General features: G+C 36.3%; 7 protein-coding genes across 12 annotated transcripts; 6 read left to right on the top strand and 1 right to left on the bottom strand.

The window, feature by feature from the left end:
- Positions 1 to 629: 629 nt before the first annotated feature.
- LOC18593914 (zinc finger CCCH domain-containing protein 1-like) lies at positions 630 to 2,537 on the bottom strand. 3 transcript variants are annotated; one of them, XM_088808380.1, is made up of 3 exons: positions 2,216 to 2,537; positions 1,582 to 1,742; positions 630 to 1,497 (listed from the first exon to the last, which is right to left on the bottom strand). In XM_088808380.1, the coding sequence occupies exons 2-3, from the start codon at positions 1,658 to 1,660 to the stop codon at positions 887 to 889; spliced, it is 690 nt and encodes a 229-aa protein (XP_088664506.1). In that variant the 5' UTR covers positions 1,661 to 1,742; positions 2,216 to 2,537; the 3' UTR covers positions 630 to 886. The 3 variants fall into 3 exon arrangements, with proteins under 3 accessions (XP_088664506.1, XP_088664505.1, XP_088664508.1); XM_088808379.1 differs by having other exon boundaries at positions 2,141 to 2,439; XM_088808382.1 differs by lacking the exon at positions 2,216 to 2,537 and having other exon boundaries at positions 1,582 to 2,084.
- A 1,491-nt stretch (positions 2,538 to 4,028) lies between these two features.
- On the top strand, positions 4,029 to 6,935 carry LOC18593913 (pentatricopeptide repeat-containing protein At4g21705, mitochondrial-like). Of its 2 annotated transcripts, none has more exons than XM_007021338.3 (2): positions 4,029 to 4,424; positions 5,284 to 6,935. In XM_007021338.3, exons 1-2 carry the CDS (start codon positions 4,143 to 4,145, stop codon positions 6,520 to 6,522), a joined length of 1,521 nt encoding a protein of 506 aa, XP_007021400.3. In that variant the 5' UTR covers positions 4,029 to 4,142; the 3' UTR covers positions 6,523 to 6,935. The 2 variants fall into 2 exon arrangements, with proteins under 2 accessions (XP_007021400.3, XP_017980215.2); XM_018124726.2 differs by having other exon boundaries at positions 4,282 to 4,424; positions 5,279 to 6,935.
- A 469-nt stretch (positions 6,936 to 7,404) lies between these two features.
- On the top strand, positions 7,405 to 10,717 carry LOC18593912 (nucleic acid-binding protein). Its single transcript, XM_018124728.2, has 8 exons — positions 7,405 to 8,029; positions 8,308 to 8,353; positions 8,537 to 8,586; positions 8,707 to 8,748; positions 9,107 to 9,220; positions 10,040 to 10,118; positions 10,219 to 10,290; positions 10,385 to 10,717. Exons 1-8 carry the CDS (start codon positions 7,524 to 7,526, stop codon positions 10,430 to 10,432), a joined length of 957 nt encoding a protein of 318 aa, XP_017980217.2. The 5' UTR covers positions 7,405 to 7,523; the 3' UTR covers positions 10,433 to 10,717.
- A 188-nt stretch (positions 10,718 to 10,905) lies between these two features.
- On the top strand, positions 10,906 to 13,024 carry LOC18593911 (F-box/FBD/LRR-repeat protein At4g26340-like). Of its 2 annotated transcripts, none has more exons than XM_007021336.3 (3): positions 10,906 to 12,021; positions 12,299 to 12,385; positions 12,550 to 13,024. In XM_007021336.3, the coding sequence occupies exons 1-3, from the start codon at positions 11,107 to 11,109 to the stop codon at positions 12,814 to 12,816; spliced, it is 1,269 nt and encodes a 422-aa protein (XP_007021398.2). In that variant the 5' UTR covers positions 10,906 to 11,106; the 3' UTR covers positions 12,817 to 13,024. The 2 variants fall into 2 exon arrangements, with proteins under 2 accessions (XP_007021398.2, XP_017980216.1); XM_018124727.2 differs by having other exon boundaries at positions 12,254 to 12,385.
- Positions 13,025 to 14,342: 1,318 nt separating this feature from the next.
- On the top strand, positions 14,343 to 16,360 carry LOC18593910 (F-box/FBD/LRR-repeat protein At4g26340-like). The gene is made up of 4 exons (XM_007021334.3): positions 14,343 to 15,266; positions 15,358 to 15,495; positions 15,593 to 15,856; positions 16,223 to 16,360. Exons 1-4 carry the CDS (start codon positions 14,343 to 14,345, stop codon positions 16,358 to 16,360), a joined length of 1,464 nt encoding a protein of 487 aa, XP_007021396.3.
- A 246-nt stretch (positions 16,361 to 16,606) lies between these two features.
- Positions 16,607 to 20,100, top strand: LOC18593909 (Tetratricopeptide repeat (TPR)-like superfamily protein). Of its 2 annotated transcripts, none has more exons than XM_007021333.3 (2): positions 16,607 to 19,326; positions 19,628 to 20,100. In XM_007021333.3, the coding sequence occupies exon 1, from the start codon at positions 16,802 to 16,804 to the stop codon at positions 19,226 to 19,228; it is 2,427 nt and encodes an 808-aa protein (XP_007021395.3). In that variant the 5' UTR covers positions 16,607 to 16,801; the 3' UTR covers positions 19,229 to 19,326; positions 19,628 to 20,100. The 2 variants fall into 2 exon arrangements, with proteins under 2 accessions (XP_007021395.3, XP_007021394.3); XM_007021332.3 differs by having other exon boundaries at positions 19,547 to 20,100.
- Positions 20,101 to 21,138: 1,038 nt separating this feature from the next.
- On the top strand, positions 21,139 to 27,575 carry LOC18593908 (Plasma-membrane choline transporter family protein). Its single transcript, XM_007021331.3, has 10 exons — positions 21,139 to 21,496; positions 22,940 to 23,298; positions 23,406 to 23,551; positions 23,956 to 24,139; positions 24,301 to 24,374; positions 24,470 to 24,583; positions 25,181 to 25,537; positions 25,691 to 25,951; positions 26,309 to 26,536; positions 27,195 to 27,575. Exons 1-10 carry the CDS (start codon positions 21,312 to 21,314, stop codon positions 27,378 to 27,380), a joined length of 2,094 nt encoding a protein of 697 aa, XP_007021393.2. The 5' UTR covers positions 21,139 to 21,311; the 3' UTR covers positions 27,381 to 27,575.
- Positions 27,576 to 27,891: the final 316 nt, after the last annotated feature.

Raw genomic sequence — 27,891 nt, 5'->3', positions numbered from 1 at the left:
ATTGCTTCCTCTTTTAGACTCGAAATTTTGAAAGATTCCGTTCTAGATTGAGAACTTTCGATGAAGTCACGATGTTTTGCTTGAAAAAGAAGATAGTAAAACTTTCGACAATAACTCTAAAATGTATAACACATCACAAACATAGAAAACAGAAAGGTAGTAATTTTTTTTTTCTCCACGGATGGATAGCCAAATAAAATTTCAAGAAAAAAAAAAAGATTTCATTGGTGCCTCTACAAGCTGGGGTGGGTCTATCCTATCCTCCATGGATAAGTAGCAATTTTTTTTCCGCAGGATATGTTAATAAATTACAACTAGTTTTAATCTTATTCTTTATGTTTGTTACTATATATAATCCTTATATATCCCAAAAAAAAAAAAACAATTGATAGTATTATTATATATTATGAGTTCAAATGGCTTGACAAATGCACTTTCTACTGCAGCAATGAAGAAGGTAAAAATGGAAAATTTTTCGTTTATATTTTTTTACATAGATTTTTCTCTCTTTCACTAGTCTTTTGTTTTTTACTCTTTTACTAGTCTTTTGGTTTGGGGATATAAATTTTTACTTACATATGTTGTGAAAGAATAAAAACAATGAAATAAAGTTATGTGCGCATTCAATGAGTTCCAAACATCTGTATTTCCATTTCTTAAAAGGAAAACATCCATGTATGAATATTAATAGGATAATAGACAAAGAAAACAAAAAGAGTTTCAAATTGTGAATTTGAGAACTAGGACTCATTTACAGCTGCAAACAAGACGTTGCTAACAAGGTATATGTGAAAGCATTTCTTCACTGAATATTCCACACTGGAATGTGTCCAGGGCTGAGGGTTTATCTGCCAGAGATGGATAGTCTCTCAGAAAACTTAATTGTTTATATCACATAGGCTCTCTTCCTTGCTTTGTCTTCTGCTTTCCACTCCTTCTCTAACTGCCACCCAGACTTGTAATCTCCTCGATCATGCACAAACTTACATGAATCTCCGTAACCACAGTAACCAGTACTTTTGTAGTCTTTACAGATGTCCGCCTGATAATCAAATCTTGCAGACACCCTGATGTGCGCCAAATCCCTCCGAGGTCCATGTGACCTACCAGCTTTCCCAATGGCAACTGTTTGCTCCCTTCGAAACCCATCCACATAGCCATGCATTCCTTTAAAAACTTTCTCACATGTAGCTCGAGCATCTTTTGTTAACTCAGTCTCAGTTTCTAAGGTTGCAGTTGCTCTGCTATCATTTTGAACTTGAATTTCCTTTGAAGACTCAAATAGGAATACGGGTTTGCCAGATTCTATAGTTGATTCAGTGGCAGCAGCACTCTTGGAGGGTCCAGTTGAAAAGTGTAACTTATTATCGGGCTTCACAGTCTTTTTATGGATATGCAACAGAGATGTTTCATCTCTGGAGCCTTCATCTTCATCTTCATTTATTGTCCTTTTCCTTATGTTTTTTCCCCTTGTTGGCTTCCTAAAGAAATTGCAGACTGAAAAATCAAAGAGTTAGCTATACCTATTCAGGAAAAATAACCACATATACCTTCAAAAATAAAGAAAGGAACAATTTGTACCTTCAGACTGCTGAGGTTCTGTTTCAGATTGCTGTGGTTCTTTTCCTGGATACTGGGGCTCACTTGAATCTGTCATCATAATGGAAACACGAACTAAGGTTTATAGATCCCTAGTCAAGCAAGATGAACTTCAATTCGCTCACAATTGTTGCTCCAATCACCTGAAAGAAGCTTTTACACTAACATCAGTCCAAATCCTTACTATTAATTAAACCGACTTATGATCCATGATCAAAACACTAGTCATCGACATAACAAAATTCCCATGGATATGATCACACTTTCTGTCATGAGAATGAAATTAAAAATCATAATTTCAATCAAAAGGAGCACATGTCATCACATTCTACAGCTCTAATCATCATTATAACCCCAATTACATTGACAATTGCACATGTTAATTTTCATCGAGGATACAAAACCTAAAGCAAAGACATTATTCACAACTTTTTCATGAAAAATTACACGGAAGTTGATAATTTTATATCCCTAAATTCGAAAAAAACTGTACTAGATTCATCTAATTTTCATGAATTTAGCAAACAAAATAATTTTTTACCTCAAAAGTCTAAAATGCCTGAAACGAAAAGGAAAAAAAAAATCCTAGATAGAAACAAAAGAATCACTTCATTACCTTGTAAATGGCGAACGATAAAGAAACCGGTGGACTGACTTGCGGCGGCTGAAGGACACAGTGGAGAGAAAGAAAAGGGATTGTTTTCTGAGGTAGGTTGCGTTAGCAGAGAACTGAAGAGCGAGCCGCGGTGGCAATGGTGGGGGGGTTCGCCGTCTGTGGTGGTAAACGTCCTAAATTTAAGACCCGATGGTTTAAATAATGTATTGTGGATCTCTACCATGAAAGAAATACTTGGGACTGGCATTCAATAATTAACATAGTAATGAAAATAGGCAATGTGAAATATTGGGTTTAGCAGTGGACAAGATTTTTCAAACCTGAATCCAATTCAAGGTATTATTACATTAATAAAAATTTATTTTTATTTAATTTCTTTTAAATACAACATTTAAAACTAATAGACTTTTTGTTATATATCATCAGTATGGTAGAGTCCAATTCTTGATACACTTAACTCTTTGAAGATTTTTCACTCCAAATCATGAAAGCCCAACAAATGCATTAGAATCAAAAGTTTAGGATAATGATTTCTTTGATACCATGGGATACATCACAAATGACAAAGGTAATATGTTTAAAATTTATTGTTAAAACTAGATTTTCGACCTTCTTAATAAGGAGAAGGAGAAGGCGAAACATCTTTGTTAACTAAAGCACACTTATTCCATACTTGTGCACCTCTTGATAAGATCATCGATATATCATTATTCTTAAATAGAGGATTTTGAAGTGTTTTCTTGATTAATGCATCATGGCAAAATTGACCAAGTCCTATGAGCTCAACGCAACAATTATCCGTAACAATTCCGATTTTGAAAATACTTGTTAAAACTTCAATGACACAATGCAACGTCATCTTAGTTTCACAATTTTTTGCCTTGATGGGATCAACATCACGAGCCATGACTGCTCTGCTTGCCATAATAACCAAAACTCCAAAAACAACATAAACATTAAAACTTGCCATTGCAACTCAAGGAAAAATTTATATCTCTCGTTTTGGTTGGCAGAATATTTTAGTACTACTGCAAGGATTAGTTTGTCCGAAAAATGTTTATTTATAGGATAACCATGAGGAAGGAGAGAGTAAGATGTATTAAAAAATGTTTTAATGAGATTTCAGGTTCAATAGTATTACGTATTTACAATTTATGAATTAACTTGCTGAATCTTAAACCACAAGCGTTTCTTTATTTGTGACATTAAAGCAGCAAATATGAAAGCACAATGGTTAGCTTTCCATGTTATTTATTACAAAATTTCCATTAAAACAAAAGGTTATCATTAACATAATAATTAATTAGTTATTAAAAATATTTTCCGTTGAATAATATTAGTCAATTATTAGTATTTTCATCAACTTGTTGACGTGGTAAGGTAAAATGATAATTTTACTTTTAATTAATTTTTAAAATTATTATTATATAATTATTATATATTTTTTTTAATTAAAAAAAAAAAAAACCTCCCAAGATGAAGAGTATAGAGGCTTCCCAAGATCAGACTCCCAAAGGGAGCCTCGGTGCTCCCCAAGGGGAGCTCGATCGAGGCTCCCTAAGGGAGCACTTGGTGCTCCTTTCTGTTAGGAGCACTGATCCCCTTTTCTTAGGGAGCACCAATTTTTTTAAAATATAATAATTATTTTTTAAATTATTAAAAATATTTTAATTTTTTTAATTTTTATTAATATTATTTATCTTTTAAAATAATTATTTATTTTAAAATTTAATAAACTCACTTAAAATTTTAACTAAAACTTAAAAGGGTTGGACTCAATCATAAAACACTTATCTATAATTTAGTTATAGTGCAGAACTTTTGGACACAAAAGCTCACGTTAATTTACAGGCCCATTCCGTTCTATCAACTGTATTTGGTCAATCAATTTCAGCACCAAGGCTCTGCCGCCTAAGCCTTTGCTTCAATGGCAGCAGGAACCTTCCTCGCAATCTTAAACAGCAACAAGAAGACCAACGCTTTAACTGCAAATGTAATCCTGGCAAGAACAAAATCATATTGTTTCACACCAAATACAGTAAATAGTAACAACCTTTATTCAAGAATCAATGCGGTAGGAGACCCAAGATGCGGTGTAGATCCGGTTCTTCAACAGTGGGTTCAAGAAGGAAGACATGTCAATGAATTGCAGCTGCAGCGTATCATTCGTGACCTACGTGCTCGTAGGCGTTATAGTCATGCCTTGGAGGTAAAGGGAGTTGATTGATTTGAGTCACTGAATGAGATTTTTCTGGTGCATAGCTTATGTTTTGGTTGGAAAATGGGGGTTGATTGCAAATATAATGAAAAGGGAGGAAAAGAAATTGTGGGTATTTTGTTTTCCGCTGTTTTCTCGTTGAAAAATATTGAATTGAGGTCAATTAAGCTTGTTTTTTGTTGTTGAGAATAGTTAGGAAAAGAAAATGTCTTGTTTTTGTTCTTTAATGGACAAGTGATTAAGTTTAGTGAGGTTTCGTTAAGTTGGGGTTTTAAGACAGAGTAGATTAAAACTCATGATTATAGTGTTGGCATTTTCTTGGGAAACCTTAATTGGTAGGAATTGATCTGAACATTTACTAAGGGCTACAACTTGCTTTGGACTGCAATGGAGAAGTGGAATTGGAATTTATTGAAGCTGTTCTTAAGCTGTAAGCAGCAGATAATTAAAGAAGAAGAAAGAAAGAAATAACCAATGACACTATCTAAATCCTCAAACTAATCAGTGACTCCAACTCTGATTTAAATCAACTTCAATACTTGTAAGTTGCTAGCTTTTGCAATCCCTCTAGCTTTGGGAGTTGGGACTACCGTCATAATTAGGAAAGTACTGAAAGCTATTACTTCAACACCGAGATTTACAAAAAAAATAGTTTGGTCTTTAACCGTAGATGTGCAAATGTGTTTATGTTTAGACGCTGCAAATGTCTTTCTTTTGTTCTTGCAACAATTGATTTCCGTATATGGATGCAGTAAAGTAGAAAGTCCTCTGTCCTATTACCAAATGGTCTGCCTGTAGTTTCAAGTTTGTATGTTTCTTGTATGTTTATGTTGGGTTCTTGGCAGAGCAGGTTTGCAAATGGATGAGTAACAGTGACCTTGAATTTTCATCAAGTGACTGTGCGGTGCAGTTGGATCTAATTGGTAGAGTTCACGGGCTTATGTCGGCAAAGAGCTTCTTTAGTAGCATGAGAGACCAAGAAAAAACTGTCAAGACTTATGGTGCTCTTTTAAATTGCTATGTTCGAGAAGGCCTTCTTGATGAGTCCCTTTCCCTTATGAAGAAGATGAGGGACATGGGTTTTCTTTCCTCTCCTCTCAACTACAATGACCTAATGTGCCTTTACACAAACACAGGTCAGCTTGAAAAAGTCCCTGATGTATTGTTAGAGATGAAGAGGAATGGTGTCTCCCCTGACAAGTTCAGCTACAGAATTTGCATCAATTCTTATGGGGCAAGAGCTGATATTAACAGCATGGAGAAAGTTCTACAAGAAATGAAAAGCCATCGGCACATCAAAATGGATTGGGTTACTTATTCTACAGTGGCAAACCACTACATAAAAGCAGGTCTTAAAGAGAAGGCACTTTATTATCTGAAGAAATGTGAGAAGAACGTAGGTAAAGATGCAGTAGGCTACAACCATTTGATTTCATTCTATGCTAGTTTGGGAAACAAAGATGAAATGAAAAGGTTGTGGGATCTTCAAAAGGCCAAATGTAGGAAGCAAATCAACAGAGACTACATAACAATGCTGGGTTCATTGGTGAAGCTTGGTGAGCTTGAAGAAACTGAAAAGTTGCTTGAGGAGTGGGAGTTGGCTTGTAAGACTTTTGATTTCCGAGTGCCAAATGTACTTCTTATTGGATATTGTCAGAAAGGTTTAATTGAAAAGGCCGAAGCAAAGCTACAGGATATAATCAGGAGAAGGAAGACTGCAACTCCGAACAGTTGGTCCATTATTGCGGCAGGATATTTGAATAAGAACAATATGGAGAAGGCTTTTGAGTGCTTTAAGGAAGCTCTAGCTGCACAGTCACAAAATAGAGACTGGAGGCCAAAAGCAAGTTTGATTTCTAGCATATTGAGTTGGCTCGGTGAGAATGGAGAAGTTGAAGATGCAGAAGCTTTTGTGAAATTATTGATAACGAAGGTTCCACCGAATAGAGAAATGTACCATGCCCTCTTGAAGGCATGCATCAGAAATGGCAAAGAAGTAGAGGGGCTTTTGCAGTGCATGAAGGTTTACAAAATAGATGAAGATGAGGAAACAATGAAGATCCTTAGCCTTCGACGGCAAAACTCTTAAAACGGTTTTTAATATGGCAGCATCCACTATACTGGCCCGTTAAGCCACCCTCAAGTCACTGGTGGAGTTGCAATTAGAGGCACTTGAAGTATTGGTTGTGGATGGTACAGAATCTTTTAGCTCTCAAGACCTGAACTTGCTACATTGTAAGTTTTGGAAAGATCATTTTACCCTTCCCCAGGGAGCAAGTTGGCTTATTTGTTCATGCCAATAGGTCGGGGGTGGGGGGAGGGAAGACAGATTAGGACATGTATAGGATCAAATATTCTGTGTTTTCTGGTTGAATGATCCAGTTTCACTGTGAAGGCAATATATCCAAAATATATTCCAAGGATCTAGTATGCGAACAATAAGTATCCTAATGTTATAGTTACATTCGATTAAGTGATTTCGGGCGCTGTCTTGTTTCATTACTATGTTCATTCACTTTCCATTTGTGCTATGTTTGATATGAGCAGCTGCACTTGATGAGCATCCATTGTACAAGACGGTCATGGAGTTGCATGACAATGAAGAAGCACAACGATGAATTTAAGAAACATCACGAGACAAGCTGAAAACTGATCAAGTTGCCATGTACCATTCCTCATTATAAAAGCATATAACCATTTTTTAGCTGGATCGAGATAAACTAACAAAGGCAATGCATCAAAAAGCCTAAAGCTCCTGGAGCAGCTACCAAACTGTTCACTACTGGATGCTAACACAAGCAACTGCCATGGAACAATTCAAGATTCATATAAAAAAACAAAACAAAATCATGGTTATTGATAATTGCCTTCAGCTAAAATGGTATTAGTCAAGCCCACTGGGAGGATTCAAAAGTGGGTTGCATCAGGTTAGCCCAACCCATTCTCAATTTCCATTTTCTGTTCCCTGCAGCCAAGCACACCCCCATTACCTTTCCCCTTCTCGAGCCCTCCACACGGTCGACCCCAAAACTACTAAAGCCCTCAACTTCTTCCCTCCCCTCACCTCAAAAACTCAAAAAACCCGAAAGCATGGGCAAAGCTCGAGACGGTTCTCTCCCAGAAAACTACGACGAAGAAACAGAAACACCATCTAATCCGAAATCTACATCCGAACCTGAACCCGAAAAGACGAAGCCCAAAGACCACCGCAAAAGCGACAGAGGGAAAAAACCAAGCAAATCACGAAAACGATACAGCAGCAGTAGCAGTGAAGACGAGGACTCGTATTCGGATTCTGAATCCCAATCCGAGTCGGAGTATTCGGATTCGGAATCAGAGTATTCGGATTCGGAGGAGGAGAGGAGGAGGAAGAGGAAGAGGAGAGAGAGAGAAGAGAGGGAGAGGAAAAGGAGGAGGAAAGAGAAGGAAAAGAAGAGGAGAAGGAAAGAAAAAGAGAGAGACGAGAGGAAAAGGAAGAAGAGAAAAGAGAAGGAAAGGAAAGAAAAGAAAAAGAAGGAGAAGTTGGAGAGAGGGAAGAAAGGTGCAGTTACTAATTCTTGGGGTAAATATGGAGTTATCAGAGAAACTGACATGTGGTAATTTTCATTCAACTTTTTTGTTCTTGTTAAAAATTGTTGGGAATGAGACAAATTTACATATCTGAAACTGGGAGGGAAATGAATATGAAAGTTGTTCCTTTTATTGCAATGCTTGATATATTCCTTGTAGAATGCCATATTCCAGTTGCTAAGGTTGTTCTTTATGTCAAAAGAAATGCTGATTCCAAGGTTATGTAGATTGAAAATGTCTGATGAATGTGACAGTTGGAACCTTTTCCTTTTCTTATTGTAATTACTGTTTCTGTACTATGTAGGAACAAGCGACCTGAGTTCACGGCATGGTTAGCAGAAGTGAAACAGGTATTTGGTTGCATCATTTTTGGTATTATTCCCTAGCATTTTGATACTTTATTCATTTGTTGAATTTGCTGAATACATCTTTCATGGTAGTGAGAGAAATATACATGTTCTTTATCAATCAGTTCTCCTTTTATTGATGGTTTGGAGTTTGTTTATAACTATATATATGATCTCTCTGCACAGATTAACTTGGAAAGTTTGCCCAACTGGGAAGAGAAGCAGTTGTTTAAAGAGTATGTACATCAATCTGTATATGGTTCTCTTCTTATGGTCTTCTTATAATTATGTATAAAAATGTAACTCTTTTATATTTAAATCCGATTTGCAAATCTAAAATTTGTTTATTTTTGCAGATTTATGGAGGATCACAACACGGCCACCTTTCCTTCCAAAAAGTAAGGCTGTCTATAGTTAATGATATAGATTCTTGTTTTAACAAGAATATGTGTTAATAAATTCTTATTGAAATAAAAAGGACATGGGCAGGCTTTAGGTCTTTCTTCTTTTGTGTTCCTTTGTCTACTTAGGTACATGACTTGCCCTGTGCAACAATAGTAAAGTAGACCATTTCATTACTTAAGGAGTCAATTTTTGCTGGTCTAATGTGCTGCGTATTGTTCTATTCCTGTTCATGATGGTTATAGGCCTTTTTCCCCTCCAATCTTTGGGCATGTTTCAGCTTTTGTTTATAGGAGCATCAGTACATTGCAGTATTGCCCGTGACAATAATACCTTCATTATTGGTTGTTGCAGATATTATGACCTTGACACTTATTACAAGTGTAAAATGGAGAAGGAAAAGAAAAAGGGTATTAAAAGGGTCCTCGATTCAGAGCGTACTGTATTTAATGATGAAGAACAGCGCCGGTATGTTGTAACGCTCACTGCATCATTTATACCATATTGATATTGGAAGTAGCTGGTAACCCAGTTTTATTGCATTTTCTTGAATATAGCTATATTTGAATTGGACTTATGTTTGATCACCCATGCATGCATATATGTCTTAATCTCAATTCTTGTAGTTAGATTTGCAATTCATCGGTATAATGGCTTAAAAATTGCCATTTGCTGTATCTGTTAGCTCGGTTGTTAGATGCATCATTAAATTAAACTTCTTCAATCTGTAATTGGGATGGTTTCTTAAATGCAATTTCAATATTATATGGTTCTGTCAACTTACTGATCTTGCATCTGTAATTTTATGAGGCTGTTTATTTACACACCCCTTAATCACTCTAAGAGACTGTCAAATTCTATGCTCTTGTACAGCATGCAAATTCAAAATTTAAGTATCTATCTGAGAAATTACTTAAGATGCTATAATGTATGACATTGAATAATTATGTCCAATAAGATGATGAGGATGTTATTGAACCTAAACAAGGACAAGTGTTGGTAAAACTCTATTGTAATTAGGTCGATTTGATTTATAGTGCATAAAGGTTCCTATCAAAAATTGTTTGTAATATCTGCTTAGTGGTCCTACATTACTGTAGTATATCTTTGCTTCAAGGTTAATTTCTGTCTCTTTGGAGAAAATAATTATTGAATTCCTTGTTCTCTTTAGTTCCATGGTTTGAGAATTGGAATGTGAAATTTGAAATTGTTAACAATGATTAGGTCATTAATATTACATGCATTATGTTCTTGGGGTTGGCTCATAATTCAATTCCGTATTTTCAGGCAAGAAATGCTTATAGCCCGTGAAAAGCAGAAGGAAGAACAGGTTGAAGCTTTGAAGTGTGCTATGCAGAGTGGAATGGTCAGCTCTTCCTTGGCCTTCTAAGCATAGTTACTCTTTTGCTAATCTGTTAAACTCAAGACCAAGTTAGGTTTTCTCACCTCCTTATCTGAATTTGCAGGCACAAGCAATGAAAGAACAAGCTCAGCTACGGGAAGAGATGGCTTACCAGTACAAAATTGGCAACTTTGAGGTGAGGAAGATCTCTGGGTTTTGTCTTATCTGTGCAAATTTTGAATAATTTCATCTTTAATAATTGATGTAATATTGCTGTTTTATCTTTACAGGCTGCAGCTGCCATACAAAAAAGGCTGGATCCAGATGTTGCTATGTAAGAAGGATAACCTATATGGGTTTCAACTACTCTGAAATCATGCATTCCACATTGGCCGTGTAAGATGCATGGGGATCTCATCAGTTATAAGCTTTGTAATTACTGCCCAGGAGAGCATAGTATCAGGAGAAAGAATTTCCTTCTATTCTTATCAGATTGAGTAAAGTTGTATCCATTACTGGGTTAACAGTATTTTAAGTACCTTCTGCTCTCCCTCGCATTGAATTTTGCATTGGAGTAGCTTGTTTTTTATCATCTTTAGTATCCAAAAAAGTATTTTATCGAATCTATAGCTATGAGATTTCATGCTATTGCCAGCATTAGTGTAGTTTGGTTTGTGTATAATCCCTTTAAATGAGTTGTAAGTGAGCTTTGCACAACAAATATGAGAGAGTTGTAAGAAATTGGAGCTTTTAAAAGGGCCCTCCAGTAAAACTAATAAATAAAAATGATCGGTGGGTTCAATCTTGTGAGAAAGTTACAATGAAAGATTGATCTTATGTTACCAGAATCATGGAATGTTATTGTTGGTCAGTTACTGTTTGACTACGTCAAGTCCCCATTATGATTACTTTATGGAATAGTATATATTGAAATTTGATTCTTTCCCTATCACTTTCCCCTTCCTGGAAACTCTCCGGAATTCAAGAAACCTTGATTTCGCCAGTTTGATCGATGATGGCTGAAAACTCAGCTGACCCAAACTCAAAACACCAACGATCACCCGAAAGCTGCTTAGATAGGATCAGCCAATTGCCAGATCACTTGATAGAACACATATTATCCTTTCTGCCGACCAAAGATGCCGTTGCCACTTCCATTCTCTCCAAGAGATGGTATCCCTTTTGGACTAAACTACCAGTTCTCCATGTTGAGGACTCAACCCGTTGCGAAACCAGACGACAAACCAGGGTCAAGTTCAAGCAATTCGTCTCCAGGGTTTTGCTGCTTAACGAAGCTGCTTCTTTGCACAAGTTTCGTCTCGACTGCCGTCCGATTTATGAACCCAAATGTTTTAACAACTGGGTTTGCTCTGCTATCAACAAAGGTGTCCGAGAAATCGATATCTCCATCTCCACGACTCCGAAATATAGATTCTTGAGGCTGCCCTGTCGGTTTTTCCAGGCAGAGAAACTCAGGTTCTTGAAACTCAGTGGTGGGGTTCTTATTGATATTCCTGGTGAGTCATCAGTCTCTTTCCCAAGCCTCAAAACCTTGCATCTTTTGTATGTCAACATCGCCAATGATGAATCCCTGGGCAAGCTCTTTTCTGGTTGCTTTGTTCTTGAGACACTGCTTCTGAAAACAGATTACCATGAAAATACACTTGATATCAAACTCTGCTCATCAACTTTGAAGAGTTTGTCCATTAATCTTCGCTATGCTGAATACAAACTAGAGATAAACGCCCCAGTTCTTGAGTACTTGGAACTCGAAGAAAGTTACCACCAAGTCTCTTTCATTGGAAATTTATCTAGCTTAGTTGAAGCAAATATTCATATTAATTATGGGATTAGCCTAAACCAGCTTATCAGAGTGCTCTACAATGTCAAGCTTCTTTCCTTAGCTTCATATAGCTATTCTGAACCGGTAAGATGTGTTTCCAATGATGTAAAAATTGTACTAGTTCTATCTATTTCTTACAAAATGCTGTTAATTGTCACAATTTGATTCGTTTTTCCAATAAAAAAATTTCGATTTGGGTTTTAAAAATCAATAACAAATTAGAACTAATAATTATGTTAGAAAAGTCAGATTGTGACAAGAAGAATAAAACAGAGACTGTTCTGTAGTATTTATTATTGCATATCTTCTCTTACAGGTGCCCCATGGCTATGCTTATCCCTTGTTTCTTAATTTGGTCCAGTTGGAGATATTAATTGGTTTGCCTGGCTGGGATGTACTGTCACACTTGCTTACCCTATCTCATAACCTACAAACTCTTGTTGTTGAGGTGAGTTCAATAATAGTATATCATAAAATTAAGAAAAAATTATCCGAAGATTTTATTCAATAAAAATTAAGATGATCAATCGGGTAATTTATCAAAAAAAAAAGTTTATTTTATGTTTGCTAACTTGCTGCTTATAATTTGTATGTGTGTTTGTGCTTACCCAGAATAACTCAACAATTGATAGTCGATGGACAGAGCCAGAGCATGTTCCAACATGTGTGTCATCACGTCTAACAACAGCGTCTTTCAAAGTATTTCAAGGTCTACGAAGTGAAATGCAAGCAGTAGAATATATTTTAAAGAATGCTAAAGTCTTGAAGATCATGCAAATTTGTACCCTTGGTATGTCTCAGGACTCGAAGTCCTTTGTCCGGAACAGATTGTCAGAGTTCCAATGGGGCTCCAAGACATGTCAAGTTGCAATACAGTAAAGAGGTCTGGTGGAAAATGAGGGGTCCAGTATGGTGAGAAAGCTCTCCATTGCATTGCCCCTTCGCATCAACTTTTTCCTTTTGGTCTCATTCTTGGAAGAAATCTTGTACATTATACATATTGGTGATGGGTTTTTTAGGTCAAATAGTGTTGGAATTGTGTTTTCTTTTCAATTTTGAAAAAAAAAAATGTTTGATTTCAATGCAATTACGCGAATGTAATGTATTGACGATACAATAAAAAAGTAAAATATTCTTAACAAAATTAATTTATTTTTCAAAATAAAAACTAGAAAAGTATTTTAATGATGACATGAACATCCATAAGTTAAAAAGAGGTTTTCATTATGCAATTTAGTCAAAAGAAAGGTTGACTTCAATAAACTTTTGCTTTTTGTCCAAATAGGAAAGCAAATTAACACACTCCCTTCTTTACCTTCTTGCTAAGGCAAGCAAGAAAGGCCAGTAAAACCAGGAGGCAACAATGGAAGTGGAAGGCTGAGTCAGTCATGCAAATGGAGTTTACCAACTTAACTAAAGCTCCTTGTTCTTCAGCTTGAAGACTCATTTCTTGATCAATCCATGGATAAGTTTTTTACAATATTTTATGAAGTTCCTTTTATGCCAAGGAAATATGGAGAAATATGTATTTGAAAGTAGTCATATTTTTATGATTATTTTAAGTTAGCTTTTGACTGCAAGCAGCATTCAATTGTCCTTTTGTTATATTTTATAATTTAACATGTTTATAATGTGAAAGGATAAAAATGTCACATAATTATGTCATTAGGATATATTAGTGCATATCACATTATCATCCATCATTACATGTCAACATGCATGCCACATTAGCATCATTTGACATAAAATGACAAGTGATATTTTGATTAATAATAGGTAATCAACTATTAATCATAACAGCTTATTTGACTTAAAATAAAAATACAAAAACTTAATTAGACATAATAAAAAAATAACATTGATTTAAATTTTTTTAAATAATTTAAAAACTTTTTTAAGAATTTATTCTTCCTTTCAAGCTTGAATTGAGGATTTGAGCAACCAATTTCAGCTCATCCCAATGAAATGTACAACATAAAGAAGAGTTTAAAATGATTTAAGTAAATTTGGATATGAGCTTTGAGCCTTTAAGATGGCCAAACAAATATAATCAGGAACAGCTTTTCATTAATATACAAGAATCAGACCAAAAGTTATCCTCATACAAGCATATGGAATAATTGCAACTTTGGGTATTTATTTATTTTGTATAATTATCATTTCAATTGGTGTAATTTTATTTACATTGACATGAAAAGTTTGATAAGTGTCAGCTTTTTAATTGGTTATACAAGACTAGTTCATAATTTCTCCATGCCAAGTGCATGAGAATATGAGTACAGTACTGGGAAATAGTCTGGAACCATCCCCTTTCCCTCCATACATATATCTTTCTTTTTCTTCCTCCTCAATCTCACACTTCCATTCCCTGTCTCTCCATTCATTTCCCGCAGTTATCGTTATCCATGGCAAACTCTGCATGTCAAGAAAGCAATGTTAGCTCAAAGTGTCAAAAACTATCTGATCAAGAGACCTTCCTTGACAGAATTAGCCAATTGCCAGATGTTCTACTTCAACACATATTATCATTTCTTCCAACAAAAGAAGCAATGGCCACTTCCATTCTATCGAAAAGATGGCTTTGGCTTTGGACTTCAGTTCCTGTTCTTGATCTTGAGGACTCACTCTTTTGCAAAAGTAATGGGAAACTTAGAACTGATTTCATCCGATTTGTCACTGAAGTTTTAATCCTTAACAAAGTGGCTTCTTTAGACAAGTTTCGTCTCAAATTCCATCGTGTTTACCCTCCCTCGAGTGTTAACACTTGGCTTTGGGCTGCAGCTGCGAGAGGGATACAAGAATTAGACATCACAATCCATGAGTTTTCCCCCTTGTTGAAGTTGCCATGTGCCCTTTTCACAGCAAAAACACTACATATTTTGAAACTGACTCATGGCATTGTGCTTGATGTTCCTGGAACAGTTTCTTTGCCAGGTCTCAAGGTTTTGCATCTTGCCTTGATTAAGTACGCAAGTGATGCATCTGTTTCCAGGCTTTTTGCTGGTTGTCCTGTTCTTCAAGAATTGCTTGTTCAAAAATTTGATGGTGATAATGCACTGGCTTTAAATATTTCTATTTCTACATTGAAGACTTTGTCCATAAGCTTCTCCACTGGACGTGGAGCACACAAACTTAAGATAAATGCCCCAATTCTTGAGTACCTAAATCTCCAAGACAACCTGCCCCTGGAATATGATATTGAGAATGTCTCCAGCTTGGTTGAAGCAAATGTAACAGTTTCATTTCTTGAAAATCGCCACATTCCACTTGTCAAAGCTCTCTCCAATGTCAAGTGTCTTTCCATCAACTGGGATTGGTATACATCTTTGGTAAGTAGGATGTGCTGACAAGTGACAATTTATAGTTACTGTATCGTCAATGCTCAAAGGTTTCTCTTGTTTTAATTGTCTCCTCTCACAGACATTGGGTTCTTGCAAAACTTTTCCATTGTTTCTTAATCTGGTCCGATTGGAACTAAGTATTGGTTGTGGTGGATGGAGTGTGGTATCACGTTTCCTTGAAAATTCCCACAATTTAGAAGTTCTTGTTCTTGCTAAGGTGGGTCAAATTTACCTAAAAAATGGATAAAACTGGTCATTTTTTCTTCTAATCATTGGTCTAGTGAATTCTTTTTTGGTTGTTCTTTCCTCACCAGAATGCCAATTGCCGTGGACTTGGACATGAATGCTGCTGGAGACCCCCAAAAAGTGTTCCTAAATGTTTGCTGTCTCCCCTAACATTGGTCTATTTTAGAGGGTTTGAAGGTCTAACATATCAGCTGAGAGTGGTAAAATTCATTTTGAAGAATGCTCGAGTTCTGAAGATGATGGAAATCTGTACTAATGGTATCAGTGATCCTCCTTCGGATTCAAAGTTTGATATGCTCAGGAAATTATTAATGTTCCCAAGGGGCTCCAAGGCATGTGAACTTCAATTCAACTGAAATCTTTGTCTCAAGGATACAGTTAAGTCCTGATTTTCTACCCCTTTTTTCAATTGTAGTTCTTACAATAAAATTGTCTGATATGATAACTTGAGGTTGAAATGTAGGCTGTTAGCATTTCATTTTCAGCTAAAAAATGTTGCCTTGGTTTTTCTGTCAAATAGCAAATGGAACAATTGATTTCTAAAAGAACCACTTGCCTTTGTTAATCCATTTGCATTTCCTCTTTAAGTTCCACCTTCATGATCCTTGGAGGAGTCAGTGGGAAAACACTCATTCCTCATAATTAGATAGTTAAGTAGAAGTAAACCCTTGATTGTTCATGTTGTTGCTTCCTTACAGAGTATCCCAATTGATGACTGCAGGTTCCTTTTGAACTGGCTTATGCTTAGGAAAGGCAACAAAGCTATGGACCTACTTGTCAGAAAAGACTGCTTCTATGCCACGTTCAAGCTCTTTAATATGACTCCAACATTGTAAGATGATACTATTGTTTTATTATTCTAATTGTTACTCCAACATTGTAAGTGGATTAGCTTTATATGGGATTGCAATTACTATTGTTTTATTATTCTAATTGTTACTCCTAAAACATTTTCTACGCTCTCATGTAAACCAACTCACCATGGTCAAAGCAAAGAACTAAATTTTACCGGCCTTGATTGATTTACCACTGAACTCTTTACTCAGCAGAAGAGAACCCATTAAACCTGGATTAAGCAAAGTAGTTGCTTAACCCATAGCATGGCGGAAATTCCAAGTCTACCCTTTCAAACAAAGGGGGACAAATTCGGATAATACTTTTTACACCGTTAAAAGCCATGAAGCTTCAACTGGAAGGCGAAAACAGAGCAACCAAAGTACCAAACTCAGTATCAGAAACAGCAGAACTGAACTAAACCAAATGGAACTTCCCAGCAAATGTTGTTTTCGAAGCTTCTAAAGAAACCCTTTTCTTCCTGCTCAACTAAAGCCTTAATAGACCAAATTTCTCCGGCTTTTCTTCACCAGAAACATTCTGTCGACTTGAACCCAACTTTACTCTCAAAACTCCAACCATCTCACGTTAAACCCATACTTTTAACCCTCCAATCCAAACCCAGTTCGGCCCTTAACTTTTTTCGATGGACCCAACGTTTCTTAAAGTTACCCCACGCTGTACCCTCCTACTGTGCACTCATTTCCCTCTTGCTTCGCCACCGAGTGTTTGGTGCTGCAGCTGAGGTGTTCGATGAAATGATGGTCCTTTTCGGTACGAATATCGATGTTTTTGAAGCTTTTAATGAAGGAATCAAGGATTTTGACTCCAACCCGAATGTTGTTTTTGGGTTTTTGTTGGAAAGTTACTGCAAGAAAGGGATGGTGGATATGAGTTTTTGTGTGTTTGTGAAAATGTCTAGATGCGGTGTTTACGTGTCGCCTAATTTGGTGTATAGGATGTTGTATTCTTTGGTTAATGCGAATCGTATTGACATACTTGTTGATAACTATGGTGAATTGTGTAGACTGTTTAGAACACAGGATTTTTGTGTTTATGGGATTGTAATGGAAGGGTTTTTGAAGAAGGGGAAGGTTGACAAGGCATTGAATTTTCATAAAGGGGTGATTGAGAGAGGTTTAGGGGTTGACATTGTTGCATGCAACAAGATTTTGAACAGTCTTTCTGTAAATAAGGAAATAGGAATTGCTTCTAAGTTGTTTGATATGATACTAAGTCTTGGTCCATCGCCAAATGTGGTGACCTTTAGCACATTGATTAACATGTATTGCAAGGATGGGAAATTAGATAAAGCCTTTGAGCTTTACAATGCTATGATAGAGAGGAACATATTACCAGATTTAATTATGTATGCTATTCTTATCGATGGTTTTTTCAAGGCAGGGAGATTGGATGAGGGAGAGAAGCTTCTCTCTGTGGCATTAGATCGAGGTATCAAGTTGGATGTAGTTGTTTTCAGCTTGATTATGGATGCATTTGGGAAGGTAGGGGATTTGGGAAGAGTGGTTCAGGTTTATAAGAGAATGTTGGAGGAAGGTTTATCACCTAATGTGGTTAGTTACAGCATTCTCATAAATGGGCTGTATGGGAATGGTAGGATGCTTGAAGCTTGTGGTGTATTTGGTCAAATTATCAAACGGGGTTTTGAGCCATCCATTGTAACCTATAGTAGTCTCATTGATGGCTTTTGCAAGTTGGGAAATTTGAGGGATGGGTTTTATTTATTTGATGATATGGTAAAGAATGGCCATCAACCTGATGTCGTTGTTTACAGTGCGTTAATAAATGGCCTTTGCAAAGAAGGGATGATGACAAGTGCTCTCATGCTTTTCTTTAACTGTGTAAGCAGGGGTCTAAAACCCAATATCTTTACTTTTAACTCCTTGATGGATGGTTATTGTAGGTTGAAACAGTTAAGGAATGCTGTGAAGGTGTCTACTGTAATGGGGATGTATAACATAAAACAAGATATGGTGACCCACACTGTGCTTATCAGAGAGATTTCTAAGCAAGGAAAATTGGATGTAGCACTTTTAATATTTTTTCAAATGCTTAAGAGGGGTTTCCCTGGAGATGCTATAACATACTGTACCATCATAGCTGGATATTGCAAACACAAAAATTTAACTTCTGGATTGCAGATTTTCAAGCTGATGCAAAGGAATGGAGTAGTTCCTGATATTGCGATATATAATGTTCTCCTCAATATGTTTTTCAAGGAATGTCTTCTAGAAAAGGCATCAGGGCTGTTCAGGAAACTTGTTGAGAAAGGGCCAAAACCTGATATTATAACATACAACACAATGATATGTGGTTACTGCTCTTTGAAAAGATTGGATGTGGCAATTAGCCTTTTTAAACAGCTGAACGGTGCCCTGTTTGGACCCAATTCAATTACTTTTACCATATTGATTGATGCTTTCTGCAAGGAGGGTAGAATGGATGATGCCATGTTGATGTTTTCCAAAATGTTGGAGAAGGGTCCTGAACCCAATGTTGTAACATACAGTTGTCTAATTGATGGCTACTTCAAATCCCAAGATATGAGGTCTGCAACTGACCTTCACGAAGAGATGCTTGAAAACAAAATATGTCCAAATATTGTCAGTTATAGCATCCTTATTGACGGCTTTTGCAAACGAGGATTAATGGCAGAAGCATCACTTGCATTCCATTGTGCTCTAGATATACATTTGTTGCCTGATGTAGTTGCATTTACGATTCTGATTCGTGGTTATTGCAAAGTTGGCAGATTATTGGAGGCCATGCTGTTATGCGAACAAATGTTCATGAATGGAATCATGCCTGATGATTTACTGGAACAAACTCTTGTGGAGTATAATCTTTAAAGCATGGGAAAAGAGTCATGTACATGGATCTTTTCTTGACTCACTCCACCAATTTGTGCTCAGCAATGACTGATTCTTCGTTCTTTGCAACCTGCTAGGTAATTAATTTCCACTCTCCATTACATTTATAAGGCTAAATTGTTATTTAGGTTATCAGAACAAGTTCTATTTAAAATCTTTGCTGTACGTATATTGAGTTAGTGCTTATGGATTCTAGAATCAATAAATTTCTAGAAACATTGCCATTCTCTTCCAAATAGTTTGTGAACTTCGTTGCATTTGCTTGTCTGTTGAATCTCCGAATTTGAATTGCTTTAGGATGATGTAAGAAACATTCAGGAACATGCTGTGGTGCCTCCCATGTGAATTTCTCAAGGTCCCTGGTATTCAATTGTGCAGTTTCCTGACAAGTTCAAAACAGAAGCAAAGAATGGCTACACTGCAATGGCACTCATATCAAATGTGATGCACCGTGTAGTTCTCATCGTCCAGACCAACGAAACAAAGAAGTTTCTCACTGCAACATAACTGATCTTCCCAAGGACAAGAACTGCTAGACTAGGCAATTTCTCAAGCAACTTTGGCAGCGGAAGACTACAGTATTCATTTCATCCCAGCCTCAGCTGAGTCATATTACAAAACACAGGCAGATCAGAACGATTTACAAGGGAGAAAACCTACATAACAGAGAAAACATTAGTCAAAATCTATTGAAGACATGATGTAGAGCTATTCATGCCGAGACTTTTGTAGAGAGCCTTCCTCATTAGAGGAACCTTTGGGTTCAACATGATTGAGGATCACTCCAGGTTTATAAATCAAAGTTCAATTTGTATATCTCAAGAAAGCATCATTCATTCTTTCAAATGAAATATCTCCATATTTGAATGAGAAAGATGAAAAAATCATAATAAGATAAGAATACATAAAAAGCAGAGCAAGCTAACCTTCATAGAATGGTTACATAGGCTATGGAACTTAAGCATTAGAGATACCCCTAAGCAGCTGAAGTCCAGTGACAGAAACATTCTACCTCTTGCCATTGTCCAAATCATCATAATCATCTTTTCTAGCTGGAAAACAGATGAAGAGCCGTCGGGTTAAGATTCCTTGTAAAAGGCCTGCAAGTGACACTGGACATGGTTGAGGGTTTAACTGTCACAGTTCCAGTGTTTAATGTTTTCCAGACACTGTATGTGCCCCAAGACGGTCCATGTTCTCTCGGGACACTAGAATCCATCCCAAGTTACTCCAATGCTCTTGAGCTTGACTTCAAACTGAGGTGGTAAAAAAAATTAAAAACCACATTAATAAATAATTAAACAAACCAATGTAAATCTATTAAGTTCCCATCTACCCCACAAAGAAGGAAAAGAAGGAAAATTAGGAGGTGATTCTCTACCGTTGGATGGATGTTGAAATGTGAACCAAAAGCACTTTTGCAAGAAGATCAACGGTTTTGAGTAGGGAATATGTAGACAGAAAAGACCACTGATATGATTCGGAGTAGTGTCCTTTTCAATGGAAGCGGCGGAAAGATATTTTTATATTAAGTATATATTTATTAATTTATTATTTATATGAATAAAGAATAAAACAAGTTTAATTAAATAAATAGTTCCATAATGGCTTGTTTTGTTAGAGGACTGTAGTCTTTGGCCGTTTGGCTTAAACGGCTCATAGCAACAACTTCCTACAACTCAATCTCTATGTAACCTGATTATTATTGTAATTAATCAAAGCATGTGCTTTACATTAAGCTAAATAAATAAAGAATCCGAAGCCAAGCCAACAAACAACTGTCCAAATCTAAGCCACGACCAGACATGGATTCTTTTAAGACAACGACTAAATTTCTTAATTAAAAGTAACAAATCTTTGTCTTAAAATCAAAACCATCCAAAAAAAAAAATTGAAAAATACTCCAAATCTAAAACCCTTTCTTCTCTACTTCTACACTTCCTAACCTTCCACTCTACTCTCCAAAAAGCTCCCCCCATTTCTCCCTCTCTCTCTCACTATCTCTGCAACTTGTCTTCCTTCACATTCTAAAACTTTTGTCTAATTCTAAGAGAAAAAAAAAATGAGGGGTCCTTTGGGGGCAGTAATAGGAAGGTACCCATCAAGTGATGGAACTACACAAATTGGAGGGATCATTAAGCACAATAGGAAATGTAGAGATGTTGCTTTTCTTATCATTTTTATAGCATTTTGGGTTGCTATGATTGTTAACTCTAGCTTTGGGTTTAACCAAGGAAACCCATTAAGGTAAGCTTTCTTTCTTTCTTTTTTTTTTTTTTTGGCTTCCTTTTTTAGCTTTACCCACTTAACATTCTTGTTGAATCTCAAAATGGGTATCTTTTATTTTGGTAAGGATTGTATTTTTGGGGTCATTTTTATGGTATGTTTTGTTTATCTCTTAAATGGAATCCTTGGTTTGGTTTCCTTAATAGTTTTAACTCTAAAGGGTCTTTTTATTTTCTGTCAAGCTACATTTTTTGCTTACTGTGTGAGTATGTATTTTGATTATTACATAGTAAAAATTATTGCATTTTCAGTCAGTTTTTTTTCTTGTTTCTTTTATTTGGTTGCTAAGAGAATTGAGGATTCTGATAGAAAATGGCAGGAACACATAGGGATTTGCTTTCTCTATTAGGTTCGATCAAACGTGAAGTAATTCCATGTGTGAGAAGCTGAGGGCTGGCTGACACCTATTGGGATTACTCCCAAGTTACACGAAGACTCAAGGCACTGTCATTTTGGAAATATGAGGCTTTTGAAGTCAGACACTTGTGAAAGTTGGACCTGAAATTAGTCTGGAACAATCTGTGACTCCATTTAGATGTTTACGACCATTCACCTATTCTAGTTTTATGTTTATAGCTTAAGTTAGGAAAAATAACTACTGTGGATTGTGTCATTTTCCATCTTAGCTTGTAATGGCCTTTCTAGATAATTGGAAATTCTTGGTTGGAACAATGGTTGCACAATTTTATAGAGGTTATACTTGCCAGCTGCCAATTGTCTAACACTAAAAACATGTTCTTCAATTATGTTTTTGAGATGATACTAGTATCTAATTTCAGGTTTCAAGTTGTCAGTAATTACTAAGTTCAGACTTGTTTGACTGGATTTGTTTATTTTTTACACAGAAAAGAGGCAGTGTCTATGGAATATAAGCACATACTTTAGAATTTTGCATCGTAGTTGCTCGTAGTAGTTAATAATTACAAGTTAACTGAGCTATTTGTAAAACAAGATTAAAAATGAGAGTTGCAAGGACTTAGCTAAGCTAGAGATGATCAATCTGCAATCCAGTGGCATTTCTTGATACTCAGGAATTTCTATTGGACAATACTAGTACCTATGTTTGAGTTTCAGCTATTTTGAAGGTGACAAACCTGAGTTTGGCCATCAGCACCTCATTTTTTTATAAATGTTAGAGTCAGTTGCAGATCTATTCGTTCAGATCTAGGAAACACCTCCTGACCTTGGAACCTATGAAAATCGCTGATATTTTGGGGAAAATACAGTTCTTTCCATTTCTTTGGGGCACTATCTTCTAAATGGTGCTCTTTCCTATTCATCTATGTATTGTAGCTTAATTTAGTTTTACTTTTTCTGCTTTCTTACTCTATGTTTTTTATTCTACTTTTTCTATTTTCTGTTTTGTGATTTTGATAATTTGTTTGATGTTTGATGGCATATCAGGCTTACATACGGGCTGGACTACAAAGGGAATTTATGTGGTGATGAGCATGCAGATCCTAGCCTTCGTCAGTTGGAGCTCAAGTATTGGTTGAATCCAAATCAGGTTTATCAAAGTGGTGTGAAGGACAGCCAATTCAAATTGTCTAATGCTCGGAGTATATGCTTGTTGGATTGCCCTATTCCATCAGAAGATTCTCTCAATTGGGTCTGTGATTATCCGGAGGGGGATATCCGCCTCTCAAAGGATGACTGGATCGATAGAAATTATGATTATTTTGAATTCCTTACACCAGAAATGAGAAATGCTTCTCTTCAACTTCAAGGTCCATGTTACCCAGTTATATTTCCAAGTGTAAATGGTGGGTGAATGAGAAATGCTTGTTTAATGGTTTAATATTTATTTTGTCAACTCATACATATGCTTCCTTTTACCATCTTATGAATTGTATTATGTATGCTGTTCCAGTTTACTGGAGCTGCCAATTCATTGCTCGTGCATCAAACACATCTTTGCGCCATTGGCAACAGATGGGAGGAGTGAATATCAATGAAGATATTGTAATAGATAAATCCATTCACAGCTTCATCAATTCTCGGTCGTCTGTCTTAAAGGTTAGAAACTCTCTTGCAATGCTTTTTTGCTTATCAAGGATGTTTCTTAACTATCTTGCCTATATCAACTTCTTGCCTTGCTTTTCTGAGTTGGGGTGAAAGGGGGGCTGAGGTTTGAACTGTAAACTTCTTGAGATGTGTAAATACACAGTATGATTACTCTGCTTTGCCTGTATAATAAAGTTTGTTATTACATTTCTGTATTTTGTCTTGGTATGTTCTTCTAGGTTCTTTCGACTGATTGGTTTTTGCGTGAAGCCGGCCTCAATGTGGTTCCTCATTTCATTTACATTATGTCAAGCAATATCATAGCTCATACCTTTTGAAAAGTGTCTTTATCCAACTTTGTGGAAAATGAATATGGATATTCTACAATTTGAAGTTAATTTCATGTATTATTGCAGCGTTACATGGCTGACATTGGAAAGTCATGGCCAGTATTGATAGTTTGTGGAGGGCTGCTGCCACTGTTTCTGTCAGTAATATGGCTGTTAATGATTCGCCATTTTGTTGCTGCAATGCCTTGGTTCACAGTTGCCCTCTTTAACATTCTCATAATCACAGTTACGATGTTTTACTACTTAAAAGGTTAGAAGTATACCTCTTACGTCTTAGTATTCTTTATGGATGCCATAAACTTGGAACTCATACTACAAATGGTCTAATTCCTTTCTAGTATGTATTTAAATGCAAGGAGAGCTACTAGTTTCAATAAATGCTATATTAATCTTGTCCTTCTTGCTTTTTAGCTGGATGGATTGGGAATGATGCCATCTCCCCTATCATTGGTGAGCACGACCCATACATACATGTTTTTGGACGGGTGCGTTATTGTTTTTGTCTTTGTTCATGTTAGGAAGCTTTTTTAATAACAGGTATATTTATATATGTTACGTGCTAAACATTTGCTGATTTCAGGAACTAAATCATCTCCGTGCTGTTGCCATTCTTATGACATTTGTTATGGTTGTTTCCATCCTAACATCAATTGCAATTGTTCGCCGCATCCTAATGGCAACATCGGTCCTCAAGGTAAGTATGATCTAATTATCATATGTGGTGAGGAGCCATTGCTTTCCATTGAAAGCAATGGATAATTTCACTTGGCTTTAAAAAGAACGGATAAGGAAAAATAGTGCTTTCTGCATCGAGGAGCAGGCAAATGATTCAATTGCTTAGTTCATGATGCTTTAATTCCAATTTTGTTTCTTTCTAGATGTTAAGCTCTTTTTGACTTGCAATAACTTGTCTGGAGGTAGGAAGTGCCAATATACATTTTGTGTCTTCCTAGATGTCAAGTATTAATCTAGGTTAGCACTTGTACAGCACCAGCTAGATATTACTGTGAGATTGAGCAATAGGCAGCATGGGAACCCCTATTCTAGAATCAGAAAATTTTCCCGAATGCAAAGTTCTGCCATTACCAATGGTGTATCAGAATAGACAAGAGAAAGCTCCTTCTAATCATGTATTTTCTTATTTTAGGGGTACCACTGCATATTTTTGCTTGTCACTTTTGCTTGGTCAATAATGCAGTTCTTTGGTTTTTGGATTTTTTTTGTTATAATGGTAATTTTGGTTCCATACTATCGAAAGGACAAAATAATTTATGCTTCAAACTGTATACAGGTTGCTGCAAAGGTCATAGGAGAAGTTCAAGCACTGATCATTTTTCCAATCATGCCATATGCAGTTCTTGCAATTTTTTACATGTTCTGGATATCAGCTGCCCTGCATCTGTTCAGTTCAGGTCAGGTTGTCCAGAACAACTGTAATTCCAACTGCTGTGCTTATGATCTTGTGTCGAAAAAGGTGAATTGTGATCGTTGCTGTGGTTATAGCATCCATTACACCCCTCATATTGCTGTTGCCATCTTTTTCCACCTGTTTGGGTGCTACTGGGCTACACAATTTTTTATAGCATGCTCTTCAACTGTGATTGCGGGTTCTGTTGCCTCTTACTATTGGGCTCGTGGTGAAACATCGGTAAGCTTCTAAGACATTGTATAGTTTTATAGGTATCCATGACTGTTTACTTAAGAATTTTTCTGTCTCGTTTTCTTCTATGTTTCATTTTGGAGGAATTTATTCCCAATGATTTATTCTTTCCCTTATTATTACTGTGGTTCACTTTTGCAGCCAGAGATCCCATTTCTTCCTGTTTTTGCGTCTATGAAGCGGCTTATGCGATACAGCCTTGGTTCCATGGCCCTTGGCTCATTGTTTGTGTCCTTTGTGGAATCAATTCGTTTCATTCTTGAGTCAATTCGTCGTAAACTCAAAGTTGCTGGCACTACACCAGATAGTTGGTTTGGAAAGATGGGATATCACACTTCCCAAGGATGTTGGAGATGTGTTGAGTGGACAATCAAATCAGTCAATCGCAATGCTTATATAATGGTAATTTTCCAGAAATAGTTTTGAGAAAAATAAAAATGTCCATAAATTTGCAAAAGCTTGTACATTTTTCTTTACATCCATCTACCTTAACAGATATTCTACAAGGACAGAAAAAAGGGAATAGAATGCAGAACGAAATCTAGATTTGCTTTCTGTAATCCTTCTTATCAATTTTGTTGTTGTAACTGCCAATGTCGTGATCTCATTTTTTTCCATACATTGGAGAACTATGTGTAGGACTTATCATCAGGTTGCACTTATACCTTATTAAGAATCTATTTGACAAGTTTTTAGTGAATTTTTATTTTTATTGTATCTCTGAACTTTATCCTAAATATTAATTTATTGCTCTTTCAGATTGCTATAACAGGGAAAAGCTTCTGTAGGGCGTCTGCAATTGCAACAGAATTGATCATGAACAACATCCTTCGAATCGGGAGGGTGAATGTTGTCGGAGATGTTATCCTATTTCTTGGGAAGTTGTGTGTCAGCCTTTCAAGTGCTGTTTTTGGTTTCCTCATGTTGGATACCCACAAGTATAGCTCTGGTCATAACAAAATATCCTCCCCGCTGCTTCCTGTGCTGGTATGTTATTGTTGTAAATTTTTTGTGATCATTTAAATCCAACCTTCAGTTGCTTCACATAAATAATTGAAGAAAAAACAATTGCAATTTTACTTAAGACAAGGTAATGGGTAATGGACAGTAAAGCAAGAACTAATCAAGGAATTAAGACTGCTACTGTTTAGGTCTTGTTTTCTTCATGTTTCATGCCAGTGCATAGAGTTAAAAAGTGAAAAGCCTGTCATCAAGCATGAAATGCATGTCCATAACCTCTTAAGTTTGATGCAAGAATGAAATGCTGCCCCCTGAAGTGACTTTTCCATACACATCGATTTCCACTTTCGAGATGTCTTGCATTACGTATTGCCTAATGAGGCAAGAAAAGTTCGAGGCATATAATTTCCTTGGCTTTGGATCAGAGACTTGGAGCATTTGGAAGAATATTTGATAGAGTAAAAATTGTTTACATTCTGATTCTTAGTTCAGTTAGGTGACATTTTTCGGGATATATCTTTTTGCCAAATCTTCTTAAAAATGCATACTTAGAGATAAAGGACAAGATAGGACAGGTGAGAGATTGAAATTTACACATGCTTGCACCATAAGTATGCAAACAGTCCCACAAAGCGAAATATGAGGACTAGTGTTTAAAATTCCTGCTTACATTATGTTTTTGCAGGTTTGTTGGGCTCTTGGTTATGTAGTTGCAACTCTCTTCTTTGCTGTGGTGGAGATGTCAATCGATACCATAATTCTTTCATTCTGCCAGGATTCGGAAGAGCACCAAGGGACAGCCCAATATGCACCTCCCCTTCTCATTGAAACTCTCAATGACCAAAATGAGATGCAGAGACTTACCCAATGATCTTATTCCATGTATAATGTTCCATAGAATTCATGAATCCTTAATATATTATAGTGCTTTTACATTTTCATTATCGTTTCATTTCTGGTTGCTTTCTGCATAAAATGTTTTGATCCTTTCCTGTATATAGTTGATGATCATGAACGTGAAAATTTTTGGTCCTGAGGAATATATCTGCTTCTCTTTTATGTGTCAGGATGATATCCATGGGTCGGTGGATGCATTGGAATCCAATCTTTGCTCCTTTTTTTTCTTTACGAAGTAGGGCCGCAGGGCTCAACTGCACCATCGATGAATGTAATGTAAAAGTCAGACAATTTTCTACTTGAAATGAGAGAGATGTAAAATATAGATATTATGACAAATTTTGTCATAAACAGCAGAGGTTCTTGGACTGATAATTTATTCTCAATTTCCTTTGGGGAAAGGGAAGAGGGAAATTTCTTTTCAAAGTCACTCATTTCTGGGGTGGCCATGTGGGGTGCGAACAAGTCAAACTTTATAAAGCAGC

Source organism: Theobroma cacao, chromosome 7 (assembly GCF_053813885.1).
Source record: "Theobroma cacao isolate CCN51 chromosome 7, ASM5381388v1, whole genome shotgun sequence".
NCBI lineage: Eukaryota > Viridiplantae > Streptophyta > Magnoliopsida > Malvales > Malvaceae > Theobroma > Theobroma cacao.
Note: the sequence above shows the minus strand (reverse complement) of the source record. Positions and strands in the feature narration are given on the sequence as shown.